General features: G+C 51.6%; 1 protein-coding gene across 6 annotated transcripts; it reads right to left on the minus strand.

Annotated features, from left to right (window-relative positions):
• Positions 1–17,086: 17,086 nt before the first annotated feature.
• LOC113890286 lies at positions 17,087–20,307 on the minus strand. 6 transcript variants are annotated; one of them, XM_027538223.1, is made up of 5 exons: positions 20,218–20,307; positions 19,017–19,106; positions 18,718–18,825; positions 17,570–18,138; positions 17,087–17,305 (listed from the first exon to the last, which is right to left on the minus strand). In XM_027538223.1, the coding sequence occupies exons 2-5, from the start codon at positions 19,036–19,038 to the stop codon at positions 17,201–17,203; spliced, it is 804 nt and encodes a 267-aa protein (XP_027394024.1). In that variant the 5' UTR covers positions 19,039–19,106; positions 20,218–20,307; the 3' UTR covers positions 17,087–17,200. The 6 variants fall into 6 exon arrangements, 3 of the variants coding, with proteins under 3 accessions (XP_027394024.1, XP_027394023.1, XP_027394025.1); XM_027538222.1 differs by lacking the exon at positions 20,218–20,307 and adding an exon at positions 19,790–20,151; XM_027538224.1 differs by lacking the exon at positions 20,218–20,307 and adding an exon at positions 19,324–19,414.
• Between the last annotated feature and the right edge of the window lie 3,455 nt (positions 20,308–23,762).

Genomic DNA, 23,762 nt, shown 5'->3' on the forward strand with positions numbered 1-23,762 from the left:
GAAAAACCATAGCCTTGACTAGACAGACCTTTGTTGGCAAAACAATGTCTCTGCTTTATAATATGCTGTCTAGGTTGGCCGTAGCTTTTCTTTCAAGGAGCATGCGTCTTTTAATTTCATCGCTGCAGTCACCACCTGCAGTGATTTTGGAGCCCCCCAAAATAAAATCTGTCACTGTTTCCACTGTTTCTCCATCTGTTTCCCATGAAGTGATGGGACTGGATGCCATGATCTTCGTTTTCTGAATGTTGAGCTTTAAGCCATCTTTTTCACTCTCCACTTTCACTTTCATCAAGAGGCTTTTGAGTTCCTCTTCACTTTCTGCCATAAGGGTGGTGTCATCTGCATATCTGAGGTTATTGATATTTCTCCCGGCAATCTTGATTCCAGCTTGTACTTCATTTAGCCCAGCATTTCACATGATATATTCTGCATATAAGTTAAATAAGCACGGTGACGATATACAGCCTTGATGTACTCCTTTCCAATTTGGAACCAGTTTGTTGTTCCACGTCCAGTTCTAACTGTTGCTTCTTGACCTGCATACAGGTTTCTCAGGATGCAGGTAAGGTGGTCTGGTGTTTCCATCTCTTTAAGAGTTTTCCACTGTTTGTTGTAGTTGATGAAGCAGAAGTAGATATTTTTCTGGAATGCTCTTGCTTTTTCTATGATCCAATGAGTATAGGCAATTTGATCTCTGGTTCCTCTGCATTTTCTAAATCCAGCTTGAACATCTATGTGTTCTGGTTCACGTACTGTTGAAGCCTAGCTTTGAGAATTTTGAGCATTGTCTTGCTAGCGTGTGAGATGAGTGCAACTGTATGGTAGTCTGAGCATTCTTTGGCATTGCCTTTTTTGGGGATTGGAGTGAAAACTGTCCTTTTCCAGTCCTGTGGCCACTGCTGAGTTTTCTAAATTTGGTGGTATATTGAGTGCAGCACTTTAACAGCATTATCTTTCAGGATTTGAAATAGCTCATCTGGAATTCCATCACCTCCAGTAGCTTTGTTCATTGTGATGCTTCCTAAGACCCACTTGAGTTCGCATTCCAGGATGTCTGGCTCTCGGTGAGTGATCACACTGTCGTGGTCATCTGGGTCATGAAGATCTTTTTGTATTGCTGTCAGGTTTAAGTTCATTCTTTAAATTCTCTTAGGCAGTGCATGTCATGTGACCTTTTTAAAAAATGGAAAGCTGCTTATTGGAAAAGCAGCTGTTCAGAACATATGGGAGATAGTAAGAAATACTGAGAAACCAGAATTGAGTGTTCAGCTTTTGAAAAACTGTGCTTCGAATCTCCATATGGGGAGGTGAAACTTGAGGTGCCTCGTTACCCTTGATGTCAAAACCTGACAAAGACTTTAAATAAAGGAAAATTATGGAAATGTCTCTTTCACGATAGCAAACAAAGAAATCCTAAGCAAAAATTGGCCAAATTACATAGAAACGCCAATATATCATGATGCAGTGGGTTTATTCCAGGAAAACAAGGGTGGTTTAAAGCTAAAAAGTCAATGTAACTCAACACTATCAGATGAAAGAGAAAACCCCATCTCAATGGACGCAGGAAAAGTATTGATAAAATGCAAACTCCATTCATTGTGAAATCTTTTAACCGACACTAGGGACCGAAGGGAACCTCCTCAGTCCAATAAAGAGAGTAGATAGCTGTCCAGCCACGAACAGCACTTGTGAGTTAGTAACACTGCCACCATGTCTGTTCAACAGTTCCCTGGGCAAGAAAAACATGCCTGAGGATTTGGAAGGAAGAAATAAAATTCATAATGTGATTGTGTACAGAGAAGGAAAGAATACATTTAAAAACTCCCCAAATAAATATGGATACAGATCAATATTAAGAAATCACTTGTAGTTCTCAATACCAGCGACAGACAACAGAATCCTAAGATAGCAGCCTTTCCAGTCGTGCAAACAGTATCCAGCGGTATGTGGATGCCGTGTGCACTGAGAACCAATCTCAGCTGAAGGAAATGAAAGGTGAGTGGGGCGAGAGACCACACGGTTTTTGAATGTCAATCTTCCTCAAACTGACTATAAATTCAGTGCGATTCTAATCAATATTCAGTGTGATTCTAATCAACATTCTAGCTGATTCCTTTTCTGGAAATCAACACGCTTACTTTGAACTCAATGTGTGTGGTCATCAGCCTCTGAGATGACCGAGGGACCCCCAACACCCCCCCTGTAGCCACCCCCGACCCCCGCCCTCACCAAGGTGGGCTGGCACAGGGACCCTCTCCAGTGAGGGCACAGTGTCACTTCTGAAGCGCTGAGGTTACCTTCACTCAAGGAAGCCACTCCTGGATTCCTGATTTACGCTCAGAGATAATAAGTGAGGGCATTTACACTGCTGAGTTTTGGGTGGTTTGTTTCCCAGCAACAAATAACTAATACAACACAGAAATGCAAAGGGCCTAGAAGAGCCAGAGCGCGTGTGAGAACACAGCTGCAGGACTTCCTGCAAAGCAACAGTGACTGAGACTGTGTGATGCTGATGTGTGCTTTCCTGGTGGCTCAGCGGCAAAGAATCAGCCTGCCATGCATGAGCCACAGGAGGTGTGGGTTCAATCCCTGGATGGGGAAGATTCCCTGGAGGAGGGCATGGCAACCCCTTCCAGTATTCTTGCCTGGAGAATCCCATGGACAGAGGAGTCTGGTGGGCTACAGTCCACGGGGTTGCGAAGAGTTGGGCACGACTGAGTGACTAAGCACACAGCACCACGATGCTGATGTAAAAGCAGACAAATGGAACCACAGGACCAGACAGATGACACAGAAACCGCCCCCTGATCCAGGCCACGGTGGCGCCTCGCTGTGCGGAAAGGACGTTTTAAAAATAAAATGTGTGTGCTAATTGGTTCAAGGTGGGAAAGAGTGACGTTCTGGCTCTTTCCACATTTTATGCAAAAACAAATTCACATTCTAGGTGTACTGCAGGTCCACACGTGGACGAGGAAGCAGTTAAGATTTAAGGAGAAAACAAAGAGAATGCCTTCTTTCTTCTGGGAGGTAAAGGCGTCTTAAGCAGGAAGCACACACTCGATAAACATGAGGAACAGGCTTGCTACCTGTGCGACGCTGTGATTAAGAACATCTGCTCATCAACAGACACAGCGAAGAAAGTGAAAATGCAGGTCACAGAACAGGAGGCTTTGTCTGTATCTGTTTATCTCTATATACTTACACGCATCAAAGTATCTCATCCAACGAAGAACTACAAATCGCTCAAATACACGCACAGCAAATAAAGTATTTACACAGGCCCTTCAGAAAAGAAAAATATTCAGACAGCATGTAAATAGCAAAAAGGGCTAAAGTGTTACTCGTTAGGGAGTAAGGCATAAAACCCCAGCGTGACACCATGGCACACTCACCATGGCACACTCACCATGGCACACTCACCAAATGGCTGAAAAGAACTCACGTGCTGACTTGTGGCTGGCATGGCATGAGTGCAGCCACCACGCTGGAGGGGAGACAAAAGCCACGTGTGTTCTGAGCCCGCAGCCCTGTGCCTCCCTGGCTCAGAGTCCCCACGGCCCCACGGATGCATGCACTTGAGCTGCTGCCAGAGCAGGCAGCCGGAGGCAGGTCCAGGCTCAGTGACGGCGTCCAAGGGGAAAGAGCTCCCGGGGATGTAACAGAAAGAGCCCAGCGGATTGGCTCCTGAGGGGGGACTCGTACCGAGATGACAGACGCTCCAGAAGGAAGTCACTGTGCAAATCTGTGACACAGCCAGGAACCGTTTAAGCATTATTGAACAGCAGCCCTGGAGCCACAGAGGCTGGAAAGCGGGCTGGTTTCCAGACAGTGTCGTGTGAAGGCGGGAGGTGCGGGCAGTCGTCTGCTGGTCACTAGTTCCCCAGAAGGCAGATGTTGCCCATAGGATCAGACCAGTTACATTCATTGTTGGTTTACTAACCTGAAGTTGTTTCGGCAGGAAGCATCATGCGGATCAATATAATCAAACCTGCAGCAAATCTGAGGGGCATTATTTTATCCTTTGATTTAATAGTTTTCCCTCTTCGATCTGGCTTGTAAAGAACTGAGCCTAAATGCCTGTGTGGCCCTTGTATGGTGATTTGGTTGCAAGATTTCAAACTTTATTCAATTTCAATCAGGGAAAAATCACATTTTATTACAGTTTTTGGGTATTTCCCCATATTAAGTCCCAATGCCAGCAAAGTCATAACTGAGATACCTGTTTACTTTAAAATAAGGTATCTGATTTCTTTGAAACTATGGACCAGATAGTAATGGAGGGCATTAAATTTTGTCTTTTATATTGAACAATATTTTGGCAATATTAGACTCGGTGATTCACGACAATGGTGAACTGCTTTATCGAAATAATAGAGACAAACGAATTTCAAGACAGAAAGCCTGGGAAATGGCCAACTGGACCCTGGGGTTCTGGAACATTCACTCTGACGGCACTTTCCACTTCCAGTTCGTGAGGGATTTGGCGTCACCAGGTTGAAGCTGGGGCTGTTCCAGAAGCTTGGATAGACAGGAGGACGGACGAGCCCCGGGGTTCGAGTCTCCCTCGAAGTTCCCAGCAGGGAGCGGCAGCCCCACAGCCCTGTGCATGGGGAGAAGCTGCTGGTAATGAAAACACTTTTCTGAAAAACCCTTAACTGGAGTAGAGGCAGCCGAGGGCCGGGCCTTGCTTTAGCGGGATTTAAGAGTCTGACACGACTGAGCGACTTCACGTTTACTTTTCACTTTCATGCACGTGAGAAGGAAATGGCAACCCACTCCAGTATGCTTGCCCGGAGAATCCCAGGGATGGGAGCCTGGTGGGCCGCCATCTATGGGGTCGCACAGAGTCGGACACGACTGACGTGACTTAGCAGCAGCAGCAGCGAGGGTCGGTAGCTGTCATTCTAGCTGTCTGTCTGGGGACTCCACCAGCTGCTGTGGGCGGTGCTTGCCGGGGGCCCGCCCACCGTCTGCTCCGAAAGAGCGTAGCCCCCCAGGGGCGTCCCTAGGGCCCTCTGAAAGGGCGCCTCCTCCTTGTCCAATTCGGCAGCTCTCACAACTGCGGGAGGCCGGCCTTTGTTTCCGTGCCTGTGCACTGCAGTGAGCTTGTGCACACACACACGCACACACAAGTGCGTGTTGGCTCCAGGAGGGCCCAGTGTATTCCCTGCAGGGTTGTGGGGCTGTAGATTGGGGCCTGACCTTCGCCACCTCCCAGGAGCGTTGGTTCCGGTCAGAGCAACACAGGGGCTGCTGAGGAGCCGGGCTGGCGGGGGGACAGTGAGAGGCAGGGGCGTCGGGGGTCCGGGTCGCCGGGGGTCCGAGACGCTGGCTGGAGACCCTCAGGGCCTGCAGCCCGGCCCGGCCCCTGGGAGGCCCTCGGGTCTCCCTAAGGGCACCTGAGACAGCGGTGAGGCTGGGTTACATCCGTGTGTGAGATGTATCACTTGTAATAGGGCTTGCTTTTAACAGAAAATGAAATGATGCATAGAAATAAAGCTTTGGGGAGACACAGAAGTTAATAGAAACGATAAAGCTGACCACTGCAGTCACAGGCAACAAGAAAAACAAGCCCTGGGATAAATAACAATAGTAACAGAAAAAGGAATCGAATTAGAGGAAACACTGACAGAGGAGATTAGCAATCTGTTATGAGCTCCAGGCTTAACCTTGTGGAACTGCATGTTGAATTCTGCGGATTGCAGTCCTGTGCACGTGCCTTGAAGAGCTGAGATTCAAACGTCGAACTGCAACACGCGAAAGCCGACTCTGCCTTTCAGACGCCCGTCTTCCTCTGCTCCTGCTCCCTTGCCGCAGGCAACTCCGGAATTCTCGATGGGCCGATGTGCTGGGGTGGCCGACCTGACCTTGAGCTGGTGTTTGGCAATCCTTGCTCCAGGGATGCTGGATCATTCCGGGAGTGGAGGGGCAGCGAGAGTCCCACGGGAGGAGGAGGCCCCTGTTTGTGGGTGGTGGTCCAGGGGCCCACCGCCCTGCGTCTGTGGGAAGGCCCCCTTATTCTGTTTTCTGTGCCTTATGCAGCCAGATCTCTGTCTGGGACCCTGTGCTCGTGTCCTGGGGATGGACGGTCTGCGGGAGCCATGTGCAGGGTCCCCGGAGCCCTGGGAGCATCACAGCGGCCGTCTGTGGATCTCCCCAGGACAACCTGCCCGGCCCAGACACTGTGCCCTCAGTCAGTCAGTTCAGTCGCTCAGTCGTGTCCCACTCTATGCGACCCCATGAATCGCAGCACGCCAGGCCTCCCTGTCCATCACCAACTCCCGGAGTTCACTCAGACTCACGTCCATCGAGTCAGTGATGCCATCCAGCCATCTCATCCTCTGTTGTCCCCTTCTCCTCCTGCCCCTAATCCCTCCCAGCATCAGAGTCTTTTCCAATGAGTCAACTCTTCACATGAGGTGGCCAAAGTACTGGAGTTTCAGCTTTAGCATCATTCCTTCCAAAGAACACCCAGGACTGATTTCCTTTAGAGTGGACTGGTTGGATCTCCTTGCAGTCCAAGGGACTCTCAAGAGTCTTCTCCAACACCACAGTTCAAAAACATCAATTCTTCGGCGCTTAGCTTTCTTCACAGTCCAACTCTCACATCCATACATGACTACTGGAAAAACCCTAGCCTTGACTAGATGGACCTTTGTTGGCAAAGCAATGTCTCTGCTTTTTAATATGCTATCGAGGTTGGTCATAACCCTCCTTCCAAGGAGTAAGCGTCTTTTAATTTCATGGCTGCAATCACCATCTGCAGTGATTTTGGAGCCCCCCAAAATAAAGTCTGACACTGTTTCCACTGTTTCCCCATCTATTTCCCATGAAGTGATGGGACCAGATGCCATGATCTTAGTTTTCTGAATGTTGAGCTTTAAGCTTTTTCACTCTCCTCTCTCACTTTCATCAAGAGGGTTTTTAGTTCCTCTTCACTTTCTGCCATAAGGGTGGTGTCATCTGCATATCTGAGGTTATTGATATTTCTCCCAGCAATCTTGATTCCAGCTTGTGCTTCTTCCAGCCCAGTGTTTCTCATGATGTACTCTGCATATAAGTTAAATAAGCAGGGTGACAATATACAGCCTTGACGTACTCCTTTTCCTATTTGGAACCAGTCTGTTGTTCCATGTCCAGTTCTAACTGTTGCTTCCTGACCTGCAAATAGGTTTCTCAAAAGGCTGGTCAGGTGGTCTGGTATTCACATCTCTTTCAGAATTTTCCACAGTTTATTGTGATCCACACAGTCAAAGGCTTTGGCATAGTCAATAAAGCAGAAATAGATGTTTTTCTGGAACTCTCTTGCTTTTTCCATGATCCAGCGGATGTTGGCAATTTGATCTCTGGTTCCCCTGCCTTTTCTAAAACCAGCTTGAACATCTGGAAGTTCACGGTTCACGTATTGCTGAAGCCTGGCTTGGAGCATTTTGAGCATTACTTTACTAGCATGTGAGATGAGTGCAATTGTGCGGTAGTTTGAGCATTCTTTGGCATTGCCTTTCTTTGGGGTTGGAATGAAAACTGACCTTTTCCAGTCCTGTGGCCACTGCTGAGTTTTCCAAATGTGCTGGCATATTGAATGCAGCACTTTCACAGCATCATCTTTCAGGATTTGGAATAGCTCAACTGGAATTCCATCACCTCCACTAGCTTTGTTCGTAGTGATGCTTTCTAAGGCCCACTTGACTTCACATTCCAGGATGTCTGGCTCTAGGTGAGTGATCACACCATCGTGATTATCTTGGTCGTGAAGATCTTTTTTGTACAGTTCTTCTGTGTATTCTTGCCACCTCTTCTTAATATCTTCTGCTTCTGTTAGGTCCATACCATTTCTGTCCTTTATTGAGCCCATCTTTGCATGAAATGTTCCCTTGGTATCTCTGATTTTCTTGAAGAGATCTCTAGTCTTTACCATTCTGTTGCTTTCCTCTATTTCTTTGCATTGATTGCTGAGGAAGGCTTTCTTATCTCTTCTTGCTATTCTTTGAAACTCTGCATTCAGATGTTTATATCTTTCCTTTTCTCCTTTGCTTTTCACTTCTCTTCTTTTCACAGCTATTTGTAAGGCCTCCCCAGACAGCCATTTTTGCTTTTTTGCATTTCTTTTCCATGGGGATGGTCTTGATCCCTGTCTCCTGTACAATGTCATGAACCTCATTCCATAGTTCATCAGGCACTCTATCTATCAGATCTAGGCCCTTAAATCTATTTCTCACTTCCACTGTATAATCATAAGGGATTTGATTTAGGTCATACCTGAATGGTCTAGTGGTTTTCCCTACTTTCTTCAATTTCAGTCTGAATTTGGCAATAAGGAGTTCATGATCTGAGCCACAGTCAGCTCCTGGTCTTGTTTTTGCTGACTGTATAGAGCTTCTCCATCTTTGGCTGCAAAGAATATAATCAATCTGATTTTGGTGTTGACCATCTAGTGATGTCCACATGTAGAGTCTTCTCTTGTGTTGTTTGAAGAGGGTGTTTACTATGACCAGTGCATTCTCTTGGCAAAACTCTATTAGCCTTTGCCCTGCTTCATTCTGTATTCCAAGGCCAAATTTGCCTGTTACTCCAGGTGTTTCTTGACTTCCTACTTTTGCATTCCAGTCCCCTATAATGAAAGGACATCTTTTATGGGTGTTAGTTCTAAAAGGTCTTGTAGGTCTTCATAGAACTGTTCAACCTCAGCTTCTTCAGCATTACTGGTTGGGGCATAGACTTGGATTACTGTGATACTGAATGGTTTGCCTTGGAAACAAACAGAGATCATTCTGTCATTTTTGAGATTGCATCCAAGTACTGCATTTCAGACTCTTTTGTTGACCATCATGGCTATTCCATTTCTTCTAAGGGATTCCTGCCCGCAGTAGTAGATATAATGGTCATTTGAGGAGCAACCCCATGTCCAAGGAGTGGTGGCTGTGCAGGCGCAGGAGGGCCAAGAGGAGCTACTCCACGTTCAAGGTCAGGAGGGGCAGCAGTAAGGAGATACCCCTCATCCAAGGTAAGGAGCAGCAGCTGTGCTTTGCTGGAGCAGCTGTGAAAAGATACCCCAAGGTAAGAGAAACCCAAGTAAGATGGTAGGTGTTGTGAGAAGGCATCAGAGGGCAGACACACTGAAACCATAATCACAGAAAAGTAGTCAATCTAATCACACGGACCACAGCCTTGTGTAACTCAGTGAAACTAAGCCATGCCATGTGGGGCCACCCAAGATGGGCAGGTCATGGTGGAGAGGTCTGACAGGATGTGGTCCACTGGAGAAGGGAATGGCAAACCACTTCAGTATTCTTGCCTCGAAAACCCCATGAACAGTATGCAAAGGCAAAATGATAGGATACTGAAAGAGGAACTCCCCAGGTCAGTAGGTGCCCAACATGCTACTGGAGATCAGTGGAGAAATAACTCCAGAAAGAATGAAGGGATGGAGCCAAAGCAAAAGCAATACCCAGTTGTGGATGTGACTGGTGATAGAAGCAAGGTCCGATGCTGTAAAGAGCAATATTGCATAGGAACCTGAAATGTCAGGTCCATGAATCAAGGCAAATTGGAAGTGGTCGAACAGGAGATGGCAAGAGTGAAGAATCAGTGAACTAAAATGGACCGGAATGGGTGAATTTAACTCAGATGACCATTATATCTACTACAGTGCCCTCAGCTCAGGGTCTTTTCTGGGAGGATTGAAAGCCAACATGTTATTATTACTCCAGGAAAATGTTTTTTGCAGCAAATGTGTGCATGGTAGGGACAGCCATGTGAGGTGCCCAGGACCCACTGTGACACAGGCGGAGAAACACCAGGGGAGCAGAGAGGTCAAGGTCAAGGTCAAGGAGCAGGGAGCGGGTGGGGTCTGCCCAGGCCTGGCAGAGGTGGAGGGTGCAGCCGCCTGACCTCGGGGACTGGGGGCCAAGTGGGCACCTCCTCCTGGAAGGTGGGCCTCTGACAGCTGCTCTGAGAGGACAGGCCTCAGCACTTGGGGTCCACACAGCCCCTCACCGACCGTCACCTGCTGTCCTGGGTGCCAGGTGGTGGAGTAGCCGCAGGCTGCTCTCTGGGGTGGAAATTCTGGTGATGACTGGTGTGTTGACCGCGGTGGCCACACTGACTCTTCTGGTCCGGCCCCCCCACCACTGTTCAGACTGTGGCATCCAGACAGGGGCCAGGGACAGCATGGACCCTCCTGCTTGAGGCTGTGAGCTTCTAGGGCTTGCTAAAAATTGTTTGACTTTAAAATAATTAGAGTTACAGAAATTGTTTGCAAAATAGTACAAGTAATTCCAATAAACCCTTCACCCAGATTCCCCAAATATTATCATTTTATTGCATTTGAGTCATCATTCTTGTGCACCTGGCACTTTCAGGTGGGTAGGAATCCAGGTAAGGGGATGGGTAGGTGGGTGGGCAGAAGGGTGGCTGACTGGGTGGGTGCGTAGGTGGGCAGATGGGTGGGTGGCAGGTAGAGGGAAGAGGGTGGTTGGATGGGCAGAGGGTGTGCATGTCTAATTCTTTCTCGGAGACTTCTTGATGTGCTTATTGTATCCAACATGTCTAAATTACTAGAGCTACAACTTCTAGAGTCATATTAAAGCATCCAAATTATGAATATTTAATAATAATCACCGTTAATTGGTTTAGTTTATGATTGTTTGGCACTTAAAAGCATCAGTTCCTTTCCTTCCACATTTAAGGTCGGCATCTGCGTCTGGACCACAGAACTGTTTGTCTCTGCTACTCAGAGTGCTGCGGGGTGGTCTGTAGTCACAGATGGGCTGTGCCTCAAGGGTTAGGGTTCCTGACAGCACCCTGATTCTGATGAGTAATGCTTTATAAGGATGAGGCCTAAATTCTAACAGCTGAGTAATCCCTGACTCGATAGAAGAGATACCACAAAGGACAACAGCAGCAGAGTCATTTGCTGTCACTTCAACCCCCAGACTCCCACCGGCTCAGCCTGTTTTGTTGGGGGTGGTGGGGAGGGAGGCAGACCGTAAGCCCACTCAGAGAAGGGTGGCCATGGTGAGGGGCTCCCCAGGGCACAGGGAGAAATGCCGAGGGAGGGGAGGAAATGTCCTCGTGTTTGGGGGCTGCAGAAGACACGAGAAAGGGTGGTCCGAGGTGATCAGAGGGCGGGGGGCCCAGCCTTGCAGGGATAATTCTGAGACGCTCCCTGGGAGGGAAGGCTGGGCTGGGTGATGCTAGGTCTCGTCGCTCTGGTTTTGAACTTGGTGGCATGTTCTGTTTGGTCCAGTCAGGAGCCACCCATTATCTCCAAAGGTGTCTGAGACGGTGGGGGGCTGATTGCCCACGACCAGGTGGTGCAGAGAGCTGGAGCGGCAGTGGCTCCATTGGTCACTCCTCACTGAGGAACAGGTTAGGAGTGGCCCTGAGCATCTGTGCAGTGGCCCTCCCAGCAGAGCCCATGGCGCTGGGCAGAGGAGGGGCATGACCCTGAGGTGGGGAAGCTTGGGCACCTGGGAAGGACGCGTGCAGGTGGGGTGTGGCTCTGGGGCCTGGGGCCGCCCACCCTAATAGCAAGGACCAGAATGCAGAGGGCGAGGGTTGGGCGCACTGGGGAGGCCCTCCTGGGGGGGTGGCCCATTGAGTGCCCAGGCCTCCAGCGCTGGGATGGACAGCACCTGCAGACCCCCTGAGCCTGGCAGAGCCCCCTCCCCAGGGCTCACCCTCCTGTTCCCAGGCTCGCAGCCTGGCTCTGTGTTCTGGAGCAGACACCTTCTCTGTGATGAGTTCACCTTCGGGCACACTTCTTGGCAGCAAGGTCTTTCCAGCTTCAGGTCAGTGAGGAAGGGTTCCTTTTCCAGACAGGCCCCCCAGCCCCGACTTCTGGTCCTCCAGCCTCCACTTAGATTGGTCCAGCTAGAACATAGTCAGGATTTGGCAAAATCAGACACATACCAACAAAATAATTCTCTCTTGGGGCAAAACAGAAGGCACAGGACAACCTGGTGGAAAATGAGTCGTAAAACTTAAAAAACATTTAAAATGTGTCTCAGCCACAACGGAAGAGAACTGAAGCTCCACACAGATTCCAGGACACAGGAGGGGATGAGACACGACCCTCAGACTCATCGGGTCCGAGGCAGATCGGCTGTCAGAGCTCACTTCTCTGGGGTTTCGAGCCGACGGTGCAGCCGCCCACGTCAAACACAGACTCAGTCTGGAGACCATCCCCATTTCTGTGGCCAGCGGAGCCCCAGGCAAGTCAGATCTGTGCCACAGACGTGCAGACCAAACGATGTTTCTTTACAGGTTGACGTGTAGCCTTTTAAAAGTTTGAATGTTTACTTTTTCCAGTCCTGTTTCTGCTTCTCTATCTTAATTCTGAATATCCTTCCTTTCCCTTCCTCCTCCCCCACTCCCGCCTTAGGTCCATGGGGGTGTATCTCCTCTCCGACTGCACCACAGGAGCCGACCCCTGAGCTGGTCATGTGTTGGATGAAGTGCTGTGGCTTCATCACGCCCAACCTCGGCAGGCAGGGGACATCACTGGTGTTGACGATACAGCCGGGGACCTGGGTTGAGCTATGAGTCCACAGCCGGATGCCTCTGTTGACACAGGGCCCCTTAGAAACAACACCAGACGAATGCTGGGCCTTTCTCTTCATGCCTGTTTCAGCTCTCAGGTGACAAGGCGCATGCACTTTCCAGAGAAATGTTGGGAAGATGTGGGGAAGAATTAAAAGGGGAGAAAACACCAGATGTATTGCAAACAGAATGCATTTTTCAGCGAACACCTGTCCGACCCACTAAGAACTGCCAGTTAGATCTCTCTCACCAGACGCCTGTCTTCACTTCGCCACCCACTTCTCCAGCCTTTTATTCCCCGTTCATCCTAGGTCGATGCCTACTCACAGCGTTTCTCCTTCTGGAGCAGAGTTTACACACAGTGAATGTTGGAGCACTCATGGAGCTTTGACACGTGCTACTCCGAACAGTGTGGGACGGCCCCTGCAGAGACAAAGTTCCCGGGGTCTCTCCAGGTCCCCTGCCATTTCCCTGATGCAGTCGTGGGTCCTACATGTCTCCACCACGGGCTGGCCTGCCTGTAGCCTCACAGGACAGTACACGTGCCAGGCTCACCTGTCGAGACTCACCTGTGCGGTGGGGACAGGAGGGACCTCTGCGAACCCTCCCTGTTCTCCACCCCTCCTGCCTTCGGGCTCCTCTGCAGCGGGACGTCTGGCTGCTGAGCGTCTGCTTTGGCCCTTCTCTTCCTGAAAACGTCTGTTGCCATTGCCCTGGGGGTCCAGGCTGTAGGGGTGGCACCTGCTTAGTTTTATGGAGCTGCTGGGCACCCCCCCCCCCAGCCTGTCTTCGCTGTTCGGAGTGCTCAGCACCCTCTCCCCACCGGCGCCGTCAGCTGTGTAAATTCTGCCATTCTTCCCGTTGTGTGGCATTTACACTCGACTCCCTGTGGCTGGTCTGCTGAGAGTTTTCTCATGGCTTATTTCCCAGCGCTTGGCTTGCTGTTTGTTCAGGTGTTTTCACCGTTGTTTTATTGAGTGGTTTGTACTGAAGTTTTGATGTTATTTATTCTAGGTGTCCGGAGAAGGCAATGGCACCCCACTCCAGTACTCTTGCCTGGAGAATCCCAGGGATGGGGGGGCCTGGTGGGCTGTGGTCTATGGGGTCGCACAGAGTCAGACACGACTGAAGTGACTTAGCAGCAGCAGCAGCAGCAGCATTCTAGGTGTCAGTCCTTTGCCAAATATGTTTTTGAGAATTATATACATCTGCAGTCAGAGCAGTGATTTGATGAGCAAAGATTTTAATTTTGATAAAGTCTAATCGTCAAAACTATGATTTTTCCAGTAGTCATGTATGGATGTGAGAGTTGGACCATAAAGAAAGCTGAGCGCCAAAGAATTGATGCTTTTGAACTGTGGTGTTGGAGAAGACTCTTGAGAGCCCCTTGAACAGCAAGGAGATCAAACCAGTCCATCCTAAAGAAAATCAGTCCTGAATATTCATTGGAAGGACTGATGCTGAAGCTGAAGCTGCAATACTTTGGCCACCTGATGCGAAGAACTGACTCATAGGAAAAGACCCTGATGCTGGGAAAAATTGAAGGCAGGAGGAGAAGGGGATGACAGAGGATGAGATGGCTGGATGGCATCACCAAATCAATGGATGTGAGTTTAACTAAGCTCTGGGAGTTGGCGATGGACAGGGAAGCCTGGCGTGCTGCAGTCCATGGGGTTGCAAAGAGTCAAACATGACTGACTGAACTGAAGTGAATCAATAGAAGTAATATGAGTGTGTTCCTAATGCACACGTTTACATGGTTCACGTGTGCTTCCGTGATTACTGTATGTGTCACATGAAATGTGGTGACTGTGCCCCCCACTGTGTAAGCCCACCACACACTCTGCTCTTTCGGTACAGATGTTGCAGGCAGGACACTGACACGAACTCTAAGCTGCTGTAGCTTTTTCTCTGAGCATCACATGCAGTTGATACTTTTCTGCAAAACCAGGGGCTGCATCTCAATGTCCTGAACCCACACTGTGCAGCCTTTTGCTTTGTCACCACAACAAGGTTGGCCAGAGGGGAAGAATGCTGTGATGCAGAGTCTTCAGCAGCCTGGAAATTCCTGGAGGTGGTGCTGTCTGGGCACCAATTGTCTGGTGTGGCTCCTGGTCCCACCATGGGGGAATCAGTTAGACTGACAGGTCCCTGACCTCCAAACAGCCAAGTGTCTCTTCCAAGTGTTCTGGGCACCCCTGTAACAGCATCTGGGCTGCTCACAGTCCATAGAATGTGAGAGTGGTCGGCTATACCTGCCTGATTCCTGGTGGTAGGCAGTGTAATGATGACTGTTGAATGGTTTTCAGTTTATGTTGACGAACAGCCTCAGCCAACCCACTGAAAGAGTAGTGTTGTCTGCATTTGGGAGCCTTCACTTTAATGCAATCAGGTTTCCCTCCCCCTTTCAGCTTCCAAGCAAAGCAGTGGTCCAGCTGTTAAAAGTCTGACACTTTACTTGGAGTTTTGATTAGAAATTTCAGGGTATGGAATTGTTAAATGGCACCAGGTTTCTGTAGGAATGATGGCTTCACATATGAGTCATATAAAATCTTCATAGTTTTACTGGAGAGCTGTACTGAAGCCTAGTAAGGGGGTTTTGAGGGTTTGTCCAAGACTGAGGAACAAAGAATAATCTTCAGATCTCCGCCCACCCTGGTAAATAGGCGTGAAAGTCCCACAGTCGTGTCCAACTCTTTGTGTTTCCATGGACTGCAGCCTGTTCCACTCCATGGAATTCTCCAGGCAAGAGTACTGCGGTGGGTTGCTTTTGCTTCTCCAGGGGATCTTCCCAACCCAGGGATCGAACCCAGGTGTCCCACATTACAGGCGGATTCTTTACCAGCTGAGCCACCAGGGAAGCCCAAATAGGCATGAGAGTGACCAAAACCGAAAATATCATCTCCAGTGGTATTTCTCCTAAAAGCACTGAAGTGGACCAATCAGCATTGCTAGATGGGAAGACGGTAAGTGAAGGTCAAGGACACTGGCATCAAGAAGGACCTGGGAGAGGTGCGCGTGCAGGGCTGGTTCGTTACGGGGCTGCACGTGCGTCACACCCGGCGGCGCCAGCCAGGCAGATGTGTCCCGGCCTCTGCCTCTCGCGTCAGGACACTCCCTTCCTGACTGAGCCCGTGGGTGTTGGCGCTGCTGTGACCTATGTGAAATCGATGCTCCATTTCCAAGCGTGGGTTAAAAAGTGGTCACTGTGGGTTGGTGGTGTAGTTTTCCAAATTAAGCGGCTGACCGACTGGAGGGTCACAGAGGAGGTGTCCATCAGTGGAGAGAAGGCCCGCTTTGTCCGCGGTGAGATGAAAAGTGGCCTCGGAACAGTCTTCCCCACAGACTCTGCAGACGCCGGGCTTGGGGGCACCTGAGGGGCCTCCTCACCTCAACCCAGGGCCCCCGCCACCCTCCTTCCTGTGGCTGCCTCCCCGGACCCCCCTGCCCCGCGCCTGCCGGCCCCCACCCTGCCTTCCTCTAATCCAGCCGCCCTCGCCCGTCCTTCCCGGCTGGACCCTCCCACCTGCCGAGACCCCAGGGCCAGGCCTTCACCCTGCACAGCTCTGGGCCTGGGGATGTCATGGCTGCCTGGTCCCCCACCCGGGCGGCCCCCTCCCTCACCCGCATCCCCTGCGGGGCGCCAGATGGCCCTGACCCATCACTGTTCCGTCTCCCTCGGGGGCAGCTCATCCGCTCCTGTGTCTCCCACTGAGGACCCCACATTACCCCTAGGTGCCCAGCCCCTGCTCACACCCCTGCTGACTGTGACTCTGAAATTTGGGGACGGCTGCCCTATGACCCTGCCACCCCCAGCTCCTTGGTGTCACCAACCCTCATGCTGAAATGGATGAGCCAGTGGGAGGTGTTTCTCAATCACAGACACGCAGCCTGATGGTGTGTAACGAGACCCCACACAAGTTCTGATGATAGCTGAGGGTGAAATGTATGTTCCGGTGCCACTTTTTGGTATTTTAACCGTTTCTTCTCCCTTTCATGTGAGAGGTTTGCCTCTTCTGTTTCACTCACCTGCTGGTTGACTTTTTCTCAGGTTCTCTCCACATTCATCTCTGAGGGAGTGTGCTTTGCTTCCTGTCCTGAAAAGTCCCTCTGGCTTTATTCTTTACCTCACTGAAGGTCAGGGCTTGCTGTCCTGGTTGGAGCAAGCCTGTGGCCCTGTGGTCGCTCTGCCTGGGGTTTTCTGTCAATCAGGGCCTGTTTGGGCTGCTGAGACGATCCTGGCTTGTTTCCACTCATCTGTTAGGTGCTGCCGCCCATTGACTGGGGTTTAAGAGTGATGTCGCTCACACGTGGAGCTGCCCCATCATGGGGTGCAGCCCACTCTGTCCCTGGGGCCCCCTTCCCGTTAGAATGTGTGGAGTTGGTTCAACTGTCCTCGCAGAGAGTCCGACATGACTTAGCAACTGAACAAGAACAGCAGCAAGAGGAAAGGAGCCCAGCTTTCAGCTGGTGAGCTTCTAGCTCCACTTTGGAAAAAGAAAGACAAGATGGAGACAAGCATAGCCATCACCCTGAGGAGTATGAAGGCAGCAATGGAGATTTTTAATGACAGAGAAGTTGGTGTCCACACTGGAGGTACCACAAGGCTGGCATTCGGAGGGAAGCTGCTGGAGACCATCACCGTCTTTGCAATTCAGCGACCCCACAGGCAGGTCAGACGAGTGGCCTCTGCTTGCAGCTCACTCCTGATGTCCGGGGTTAAGTCTGGGGTTACAGTTGCATTTGCCCACTCAGGCGGCTGTAACAGAGTATTATGGATGTAGTGCGAACAACAGACATTTATTGTCTCCCGTCCTGGAGGCTGGAATCCAAGACCCAGGTGTGGGCAGGACTTGTCCCCCTGAGGCCTCTCCCCTTGGCCTGTGGATGGCCGTCTCCTGCCCGGGTCCTTGCTTGGCCACCCTGTGTGTGTGGGTCTCTATATCCTGATCCCCTCTTCCCACAAGGACACTGGGTCTATTGGATCAGGACCCACCCGAATGGCCTCATTTAACTCAATCACCTGTTCAAAGACCTTGCCTCCAAAGGCAGGCCTGCTCAGAGGTGCCGGGGGCAGGGCTTCCACACACGTGTCTGAGGGGCAGGCTCTGAGCATCACACCAGCCAGAGGCATGCGGCCCTTTGTGTGAAAGTGGTAGACCGGCACCCCCACGGTTCTGGGGCTGAGCTTCCCCCACGGTTCTGGGGCTGAGCTCCCCCCACGGTTCTGGGGCTGAGCTCCCCCCACGGTTCTGGGGCTGAGCTCCCCCCACGGTTCTGGGGCTGAGCTTCCCCCACGGTTCTGGGGCTGAGCTTCCCCCACGGTTCTGGGGCTGAGCTCCCTCCACGGTTCTGGGGCTGAGCTCCCTCCACGGTTCTGGGGCTGAGCTCCCTCCACGGTTCTGGGGCTGAGCTCCCTCCACGGTTCTGGGGCTGAGCTTCCCCCACGGTTCTGGGGCTGAGCTTCCCCCACGGTTCTGGGGCTGAGCTTCCCCCACGGTTCTGGGGCTGAGCTTCCTCCACGGTTCTGGGGCTGAGCTCCCGGGCAGAACATGACCTGTCTAAGGACTGGAACACTTGCACCTACAGCTCCTGGGAAAAGGACATGCATTTGGAACATGAGTTGGGACCTGGCTTAGTGTGTAGGTAGTGCCCACAGGCCGAGCAGACCCTCTCCTAACTGGCCGTGTCCTGGCGTCCTGTGCTAAGCCAGGGCTCCCAGAATGAAGCCTCTCCCAAGTTCCTGTTAGGGCATGTCTGTCAAGGGGAGGGTTTGTGATCCATATGGTGATGGCTGGAGCTGGAGTCATGGTGCAGACTTTCAGGGACTGAGCACAGACGTGGGCGGGATGAGATGACACGCTCAGACACGTCTGTGCACGGGTCAGTACACGAGTGTCCCTTCAGGCATCGATGCCTCGATCCGAGTATCTTGGAGGTCGTTGGTGTTTATTTACTGGACACGCTCCACCATTGCTTCGGACATGCCAGCCGCAGCTGTGAGTGTTTGGGATCACCTGAATTTCTCAAACAGCAAAGAACCTTTGCGGTTCACGCTACTTCTGTGTTATTCCCACGTCTGCCCCCTTTGCCCTGGGATCACTAGATCTTCCCTGTTTACACCTCGGCCTCCCTCGTCCAGGGGGTGCGTCTGCCCAGGTGAGCTGTTACCTCTGATCAGCCTGAGAGGCAGTGCGGTTCTGAGATTCCAGCCTGGACAAGAGCAGTGGCGGGGCGCGGATGTGGCCTTGGATCTGTCATCCCAGGGACAGACGTTGACTGCGGAACGGTGAAAGTGCCTGAGTTTGACCCCGACTCTGACCCTGACCCCAAGAATAACCCTTCCGATCTCATCTACCCCATAGACACACAGGCTCCTCTTTAGTGGGGAAGACTTTTACTTTGAAAAATACTCTGACAGTAGGTAAGGGTTACCTTCCGGAAGGTTCAGTTACTCAAGAAATACCTGCCTCCAGGCCGTGTGTGAAGCATGTCAGGGGCGCATCAGGTGAGCCGGTGAAGCAGGCTTGGGGATTGCCGGGCCTTGTAACGTTCCTTCACTGGTGCAGGTGCGCGCCCAGCATGGATGGGGACAGAGAGAACTTTCCTGTAGAGGATTCAGTTGGCGGGGGCAACTCACCGTGTTACGGGGCGGGTGGAGGGTGTTCAGGAGGGTGGGACGCGGCCGGGGAAGGGGTGCGAGCGGTCACAGGACCGTCGGTCGGGCGCCCTCTCCCCTGACCTCCGAGTCTCTGCAACAGATAGGGCTGAGCTCACCCGCCCCCTCCCGCCGGCAGGAGGAATGCGCCCACAAAACTTCCGCTTTGTGGAACTCTGTTTCTGGGGTCCGTCTGCCTCTGAGCGCAGCTTCAAGGTCTGTAAGGGCTCTGTGCCCGACTCCGCTTCCCTCCTACGAGCCCTTGGCCCTGTCTGCGGTAGCTGCCTCTCCTCGGGTCGCCGCGCTGGCCCCGCCTCTGCGCTGCCCCCGGCCCCGCCCGGCGTCTTCGGGGTGGGTAGGGAGACCAGGGGCGTTTCTCCCCCTCCCTCGGGGTCTCGGCTTGAGTCTGGGCTCTCTCGCCGGCTCTGCGCCTGGCCTCCCAGCGCAGGGGTGGGCCGGCTCCCCGCGCCGGTTCTGGGGGCCTCGCTGGCTGGTTCCCGCCCCTCAGGCCTCTCAGCTTCAGGGATGTGAAATGAACGCCCTTTGTGGTGAGAAAGGAAGCAGAGGAGAAGAGGAAAGGCTCACCCTGTGACCAGGAAAGCTGCAATCACAGGAGAGGGGCGGGACCTCCCGGGAGGGCGGTGGGCAGGGGCGGGGTGCGGCCAGGACCCCCTCCCCGCCACCCAAGCACCTGGCGTCTCAGGCCCCGTGACCCTGCTGTAATGTCTGCTGGTCCCACTGAGACCCCACAGGCTGCAGCCGTGGGCCCCGGGCTAGGCCGGGGGAGCACCGCGGTCAGGACCCTGCCTCTTGCTGATAAGGAGGCCGCTGGGTCCCTCGGAGGGGCAGGGTGGGCGCTGTCATTCTCCTAGGCTCGTGCTTCTCCTCTCGGCACTTCCCTCTGTTACCTGTTTATGAATCTTGTCTCCGCCCACCCCATCCCCCCCCACCCCCCACCCCATCCCCCCCCACCCCTCACCCCCCGCGCGCGCCAAGCCAAGCCCAGGCAGCACCTCAGGGAGGGGGTGAGGCCACCGGTTACCACAGTCACAGTACCCGCATCTCAGCTCAGCGGCCATGGTGACTAGCAACAAGATGACGTCATGACCTCTGACCCCTCAGCAGGAGGCTCTGCGTTGGAGGGACTTGGAGAGTTGCTGACGTCAGTGCGCGGTGGTCAGGCTAACTGCCCTGGAAGTGAGCCTGGGGCCCTGAAGGAAGGGGGAGCGGGGATCCCTGGCAGCCCTGAGCTGTAGACCCTGTCCTTGCCCACTTCCCGGTCATGCCCCCACACCCCCCCAGATAAGGGGCTGGACCTGGGCCTGTTCTTACTTCCCCCGCTCATGAGGCTCATCAGGGGCTCATCTCAGCCCCCAAGAGCCAAGGTCAGCAGATGGGGGACACAGTGCTGCCTTTTACTGGTGAGTACATGTCAAATGATCGATGATGATTAAGTGCTTACAACAAATGCCCCGAGGATGGAGCGGCTGTCTGTGGGGCGTGTCCTCCGGCTTCAGGGGAGGAAGGCCCACCCCGGTCTCCCCTTCTTCTGGCCGGTCCGCGTCTGTTTATGAGCTTTGCACCTCCTCCAGGCGCTGGCGTTTGTCACCTCCATGCAACACGATACTGCACGCTAATCCGCACCTAGTGTGCTAATTTGTGCAGTTTTTAAAAAGAATTGTCTGCTCATGTCCTCTGCCCGTTTTCCACTGAGGATTTGTGTTTGCTTCACACTTGCGCACGGGATAATAAACACCTGCTTCAGGGCAGCCCACGACACTGCATTTGATGGTGAAACTCTTTAAACTTTAAATTTCAAGTTGATGGTGACAGGAGCACACGTGCTGCCCTGCTGATCTTGTCACTCAAGGAGAACAGGGTTTCTGGGGGCAATTGCCAAGTGAATACTGAGTGTCTTCGTGCATTTGAACTACCCCTGCATCCAAAAAGATTTGAGCCGGTTTTTGATAAAATGCTCCTATAAATAACTACACGAAAATAGAAATGCATACTGAAAATTACTAGAGAGGGTGAGAAGATGCTGACATCAGAACCATGCCAGAAGCAGGTTCCTGCAGCTGACGTTCAGTTTAGTTCTAAAGTTTTTATTTATCAAGGCAAAGACACATCATCTTCAAATGCAAGTGCATTCATTTCTAAATTTGTTGCACCAACTAAGCTTCAGCCTAATTCTCCTAAAGACTGGGAAAGTAATCTTAATCCTTCTAGAAAGTATCAGAACCACCATGCTCTCTGGTGTTTAACTTTTTCCAGGCAACACAGCTTGCTGTGCCCTCTGGCAGCTCTCTGGCTTCATCTGACCTGAGCAGGCACACTGGTTCTTCAAGGGTGATTTTGTTTCTATTTATTTGTGGTTATATTATGTTGGCTTGAAGCACTGAGCAGAACTCCTGGGACAATTAAGCCACATTCATTAAGAAAGATTTAGCTGAGTCAACAATATTCTTATTTGGGCTCCAAAAGAATGCAGACTACAGCACTATGTAGAAAAGGCTGAAATCAGGATCTTCTAACAGGAATACTTGCACAAATGGTTGGCAATTTTTTTTTTTTTACTAAGAATGAGAATGCGTGGCCTGTGTTGCTGCATATTGTATGTTAATTATCACCTTTTTTTTTTTTTAACTAAAAATGCCTGATTGTTAATGAAAGTAAAGAGACGAGACCCTTGGGTGTTATTAATGGCTCTGAAGAACCCATAATCTGTTGGTGTGCTTACATTTTAAAGATCAAATTTTATAATGAAAGCAGGTAAGAAAAGAGGAATATTCTTGTTTATCCAATTAAAGCAATTTCTCTTTTTTGTGTTTAACTATCACAGGGGTCAAACCCTATGGCTTTTCCCAGTAGTCATGTACAGATGTGAGACTTGGCCCCTAAAGAAGGTTGAACACTGAAAATTGATGCTTTTGAACTGTGGTGTTGGAGAAGACTCTTGTACAGCAAGGAGATCAAACCAGTCAATCCTAAAGGAAATCAATCCTGAATATACATTGGAAGGACTGATGCTAAAGCTCCAATACTTTGGCCACCTGATGGGAAGAGCTGACTCATTGGAAAAAACCCTGATGCTGTGAAAGACTGAAGGCAGGAGAAGGGGACCATAGAGGAGGAGATGGTTGGATGGCATCACTGACTTAATGGACATGAACTTGAGCAAACTCTGGAAGATGGTGAAGGACAGGGAAGCCTAACATGCTGCAGTTCATGGGGCTGCAGAGTCAGACATGACTCAGCAACTGAACAAGGGTCAGTAAACTATGAATCCTGGCCTGAACGAGTCCATCGGTGTTTGTGTAAATAAAGTTTTATTGGCACTCAGCCATGCTTGTTGGTCGTATCACCTGTGCTACTATGAGCTTGAAGGGAAGACCTAGGCTGCTGTGACCGAGACCAAATGGACCTGGAGTAGGAGTTTATGTCTGGCCCTTTGCAAGAAACCGCACTGCCACTGCTTCATCATGTACCTTTCATGGCTAATCTAGGATTTTCCAGCACTTACCCTGGTCTAGTGCTGGAAATACCAAGGTGAGGGAAAGCCCCTCACGGGCTCCCTCAGGCCCTGAGAGACACGGTCAGACCCCTCCTACATGAGGCTGAGCGCAGCGGTGGTGAGCATGAGGAGCCGAGGGGCCTGGATGGCACAGAGGGCTGGCGGGCTAGGGGGGGCTGGGGGCACCTCTGCTTAGTTGCAGGATGAGCAGGTGTTCTCCAGAAGACGATACTCGCTGGAGCAGGATGCCCTAGTGTCTACAGCTCTGGGGACAGGAGAGACCCTGGGGCACTCGAGGAGTGGAAGAGCGGAGCTGGAGCCTGGAGACAGCCGAACACAGGGCAGGACAGAGCTGGTAAAGGCTGGGGCTGAGTCCCACAGAGCCCGCTGATCATGGGGAAGACATTATTCAGACCAAAAGGAAGTCATGGAAGGTTTTTAGGTGCAGGCCTGATGTGATAAAGCATCACTTTGAAGCCTTACTCCTAGCTGCAGTGAGAAGAGTGAATGGCAGTTCATGAGAGCTGATGCGGGTGGGTCATTTTCTACTGCAGTAGTCCAGGCAGGAGGACATCATACCCTGGACTATCAGCAGGCATGGAGCTGCAGAGAGAGGCTGACTCTTTCTACTCACGCCTCCCTCCATCCTTTCATCATCCACATACCCATCTACGAATTCATGAACCCACCCACCAACCACCCTCTGTCTACCCATCCACCCATCCAGCTGTTCATACTTTCACCACCACCCACCCACCATACTTCCATCTACCCACCCACCATCCATCTACACTCATCCATCCATCCACCCTCCACCCACCCACCCATCTATCCCCTAGTGCCCACCAGGTCCTCCCACATGAGCTGTCCACATCCACCCCACATGGCCCTGGCACAGGGCCATGCACGTCGGTGGTGGGCGAAGGGGCTGAGGAGGTGGCAGAGACCCAGAGGCTGGTGCTGGCCCATCACGGCCTGGGTGGTGTCTGGGGTCAGACTGGAGTGGCCGGAGCCTACCCCTCTGAGGTCAGCCTCTGTGCAGTC

This window comes from Bos indicus x Bos taurus, chromosome 3 (genome assembly GCF_003369695.1).
Source record: "Bos indicus x Bos taurus breed Angus x Brahman F1 hybrid chromosome 3, Bos_hybrid_MaternalHap_v2.0, whole genome shotgun sequence".
NCBI lineage: Eukaryota > Metazoa > Chordata > Mammalia > Artiodactyla > Bovidae > Bos > Bos indicus x Bos taurus.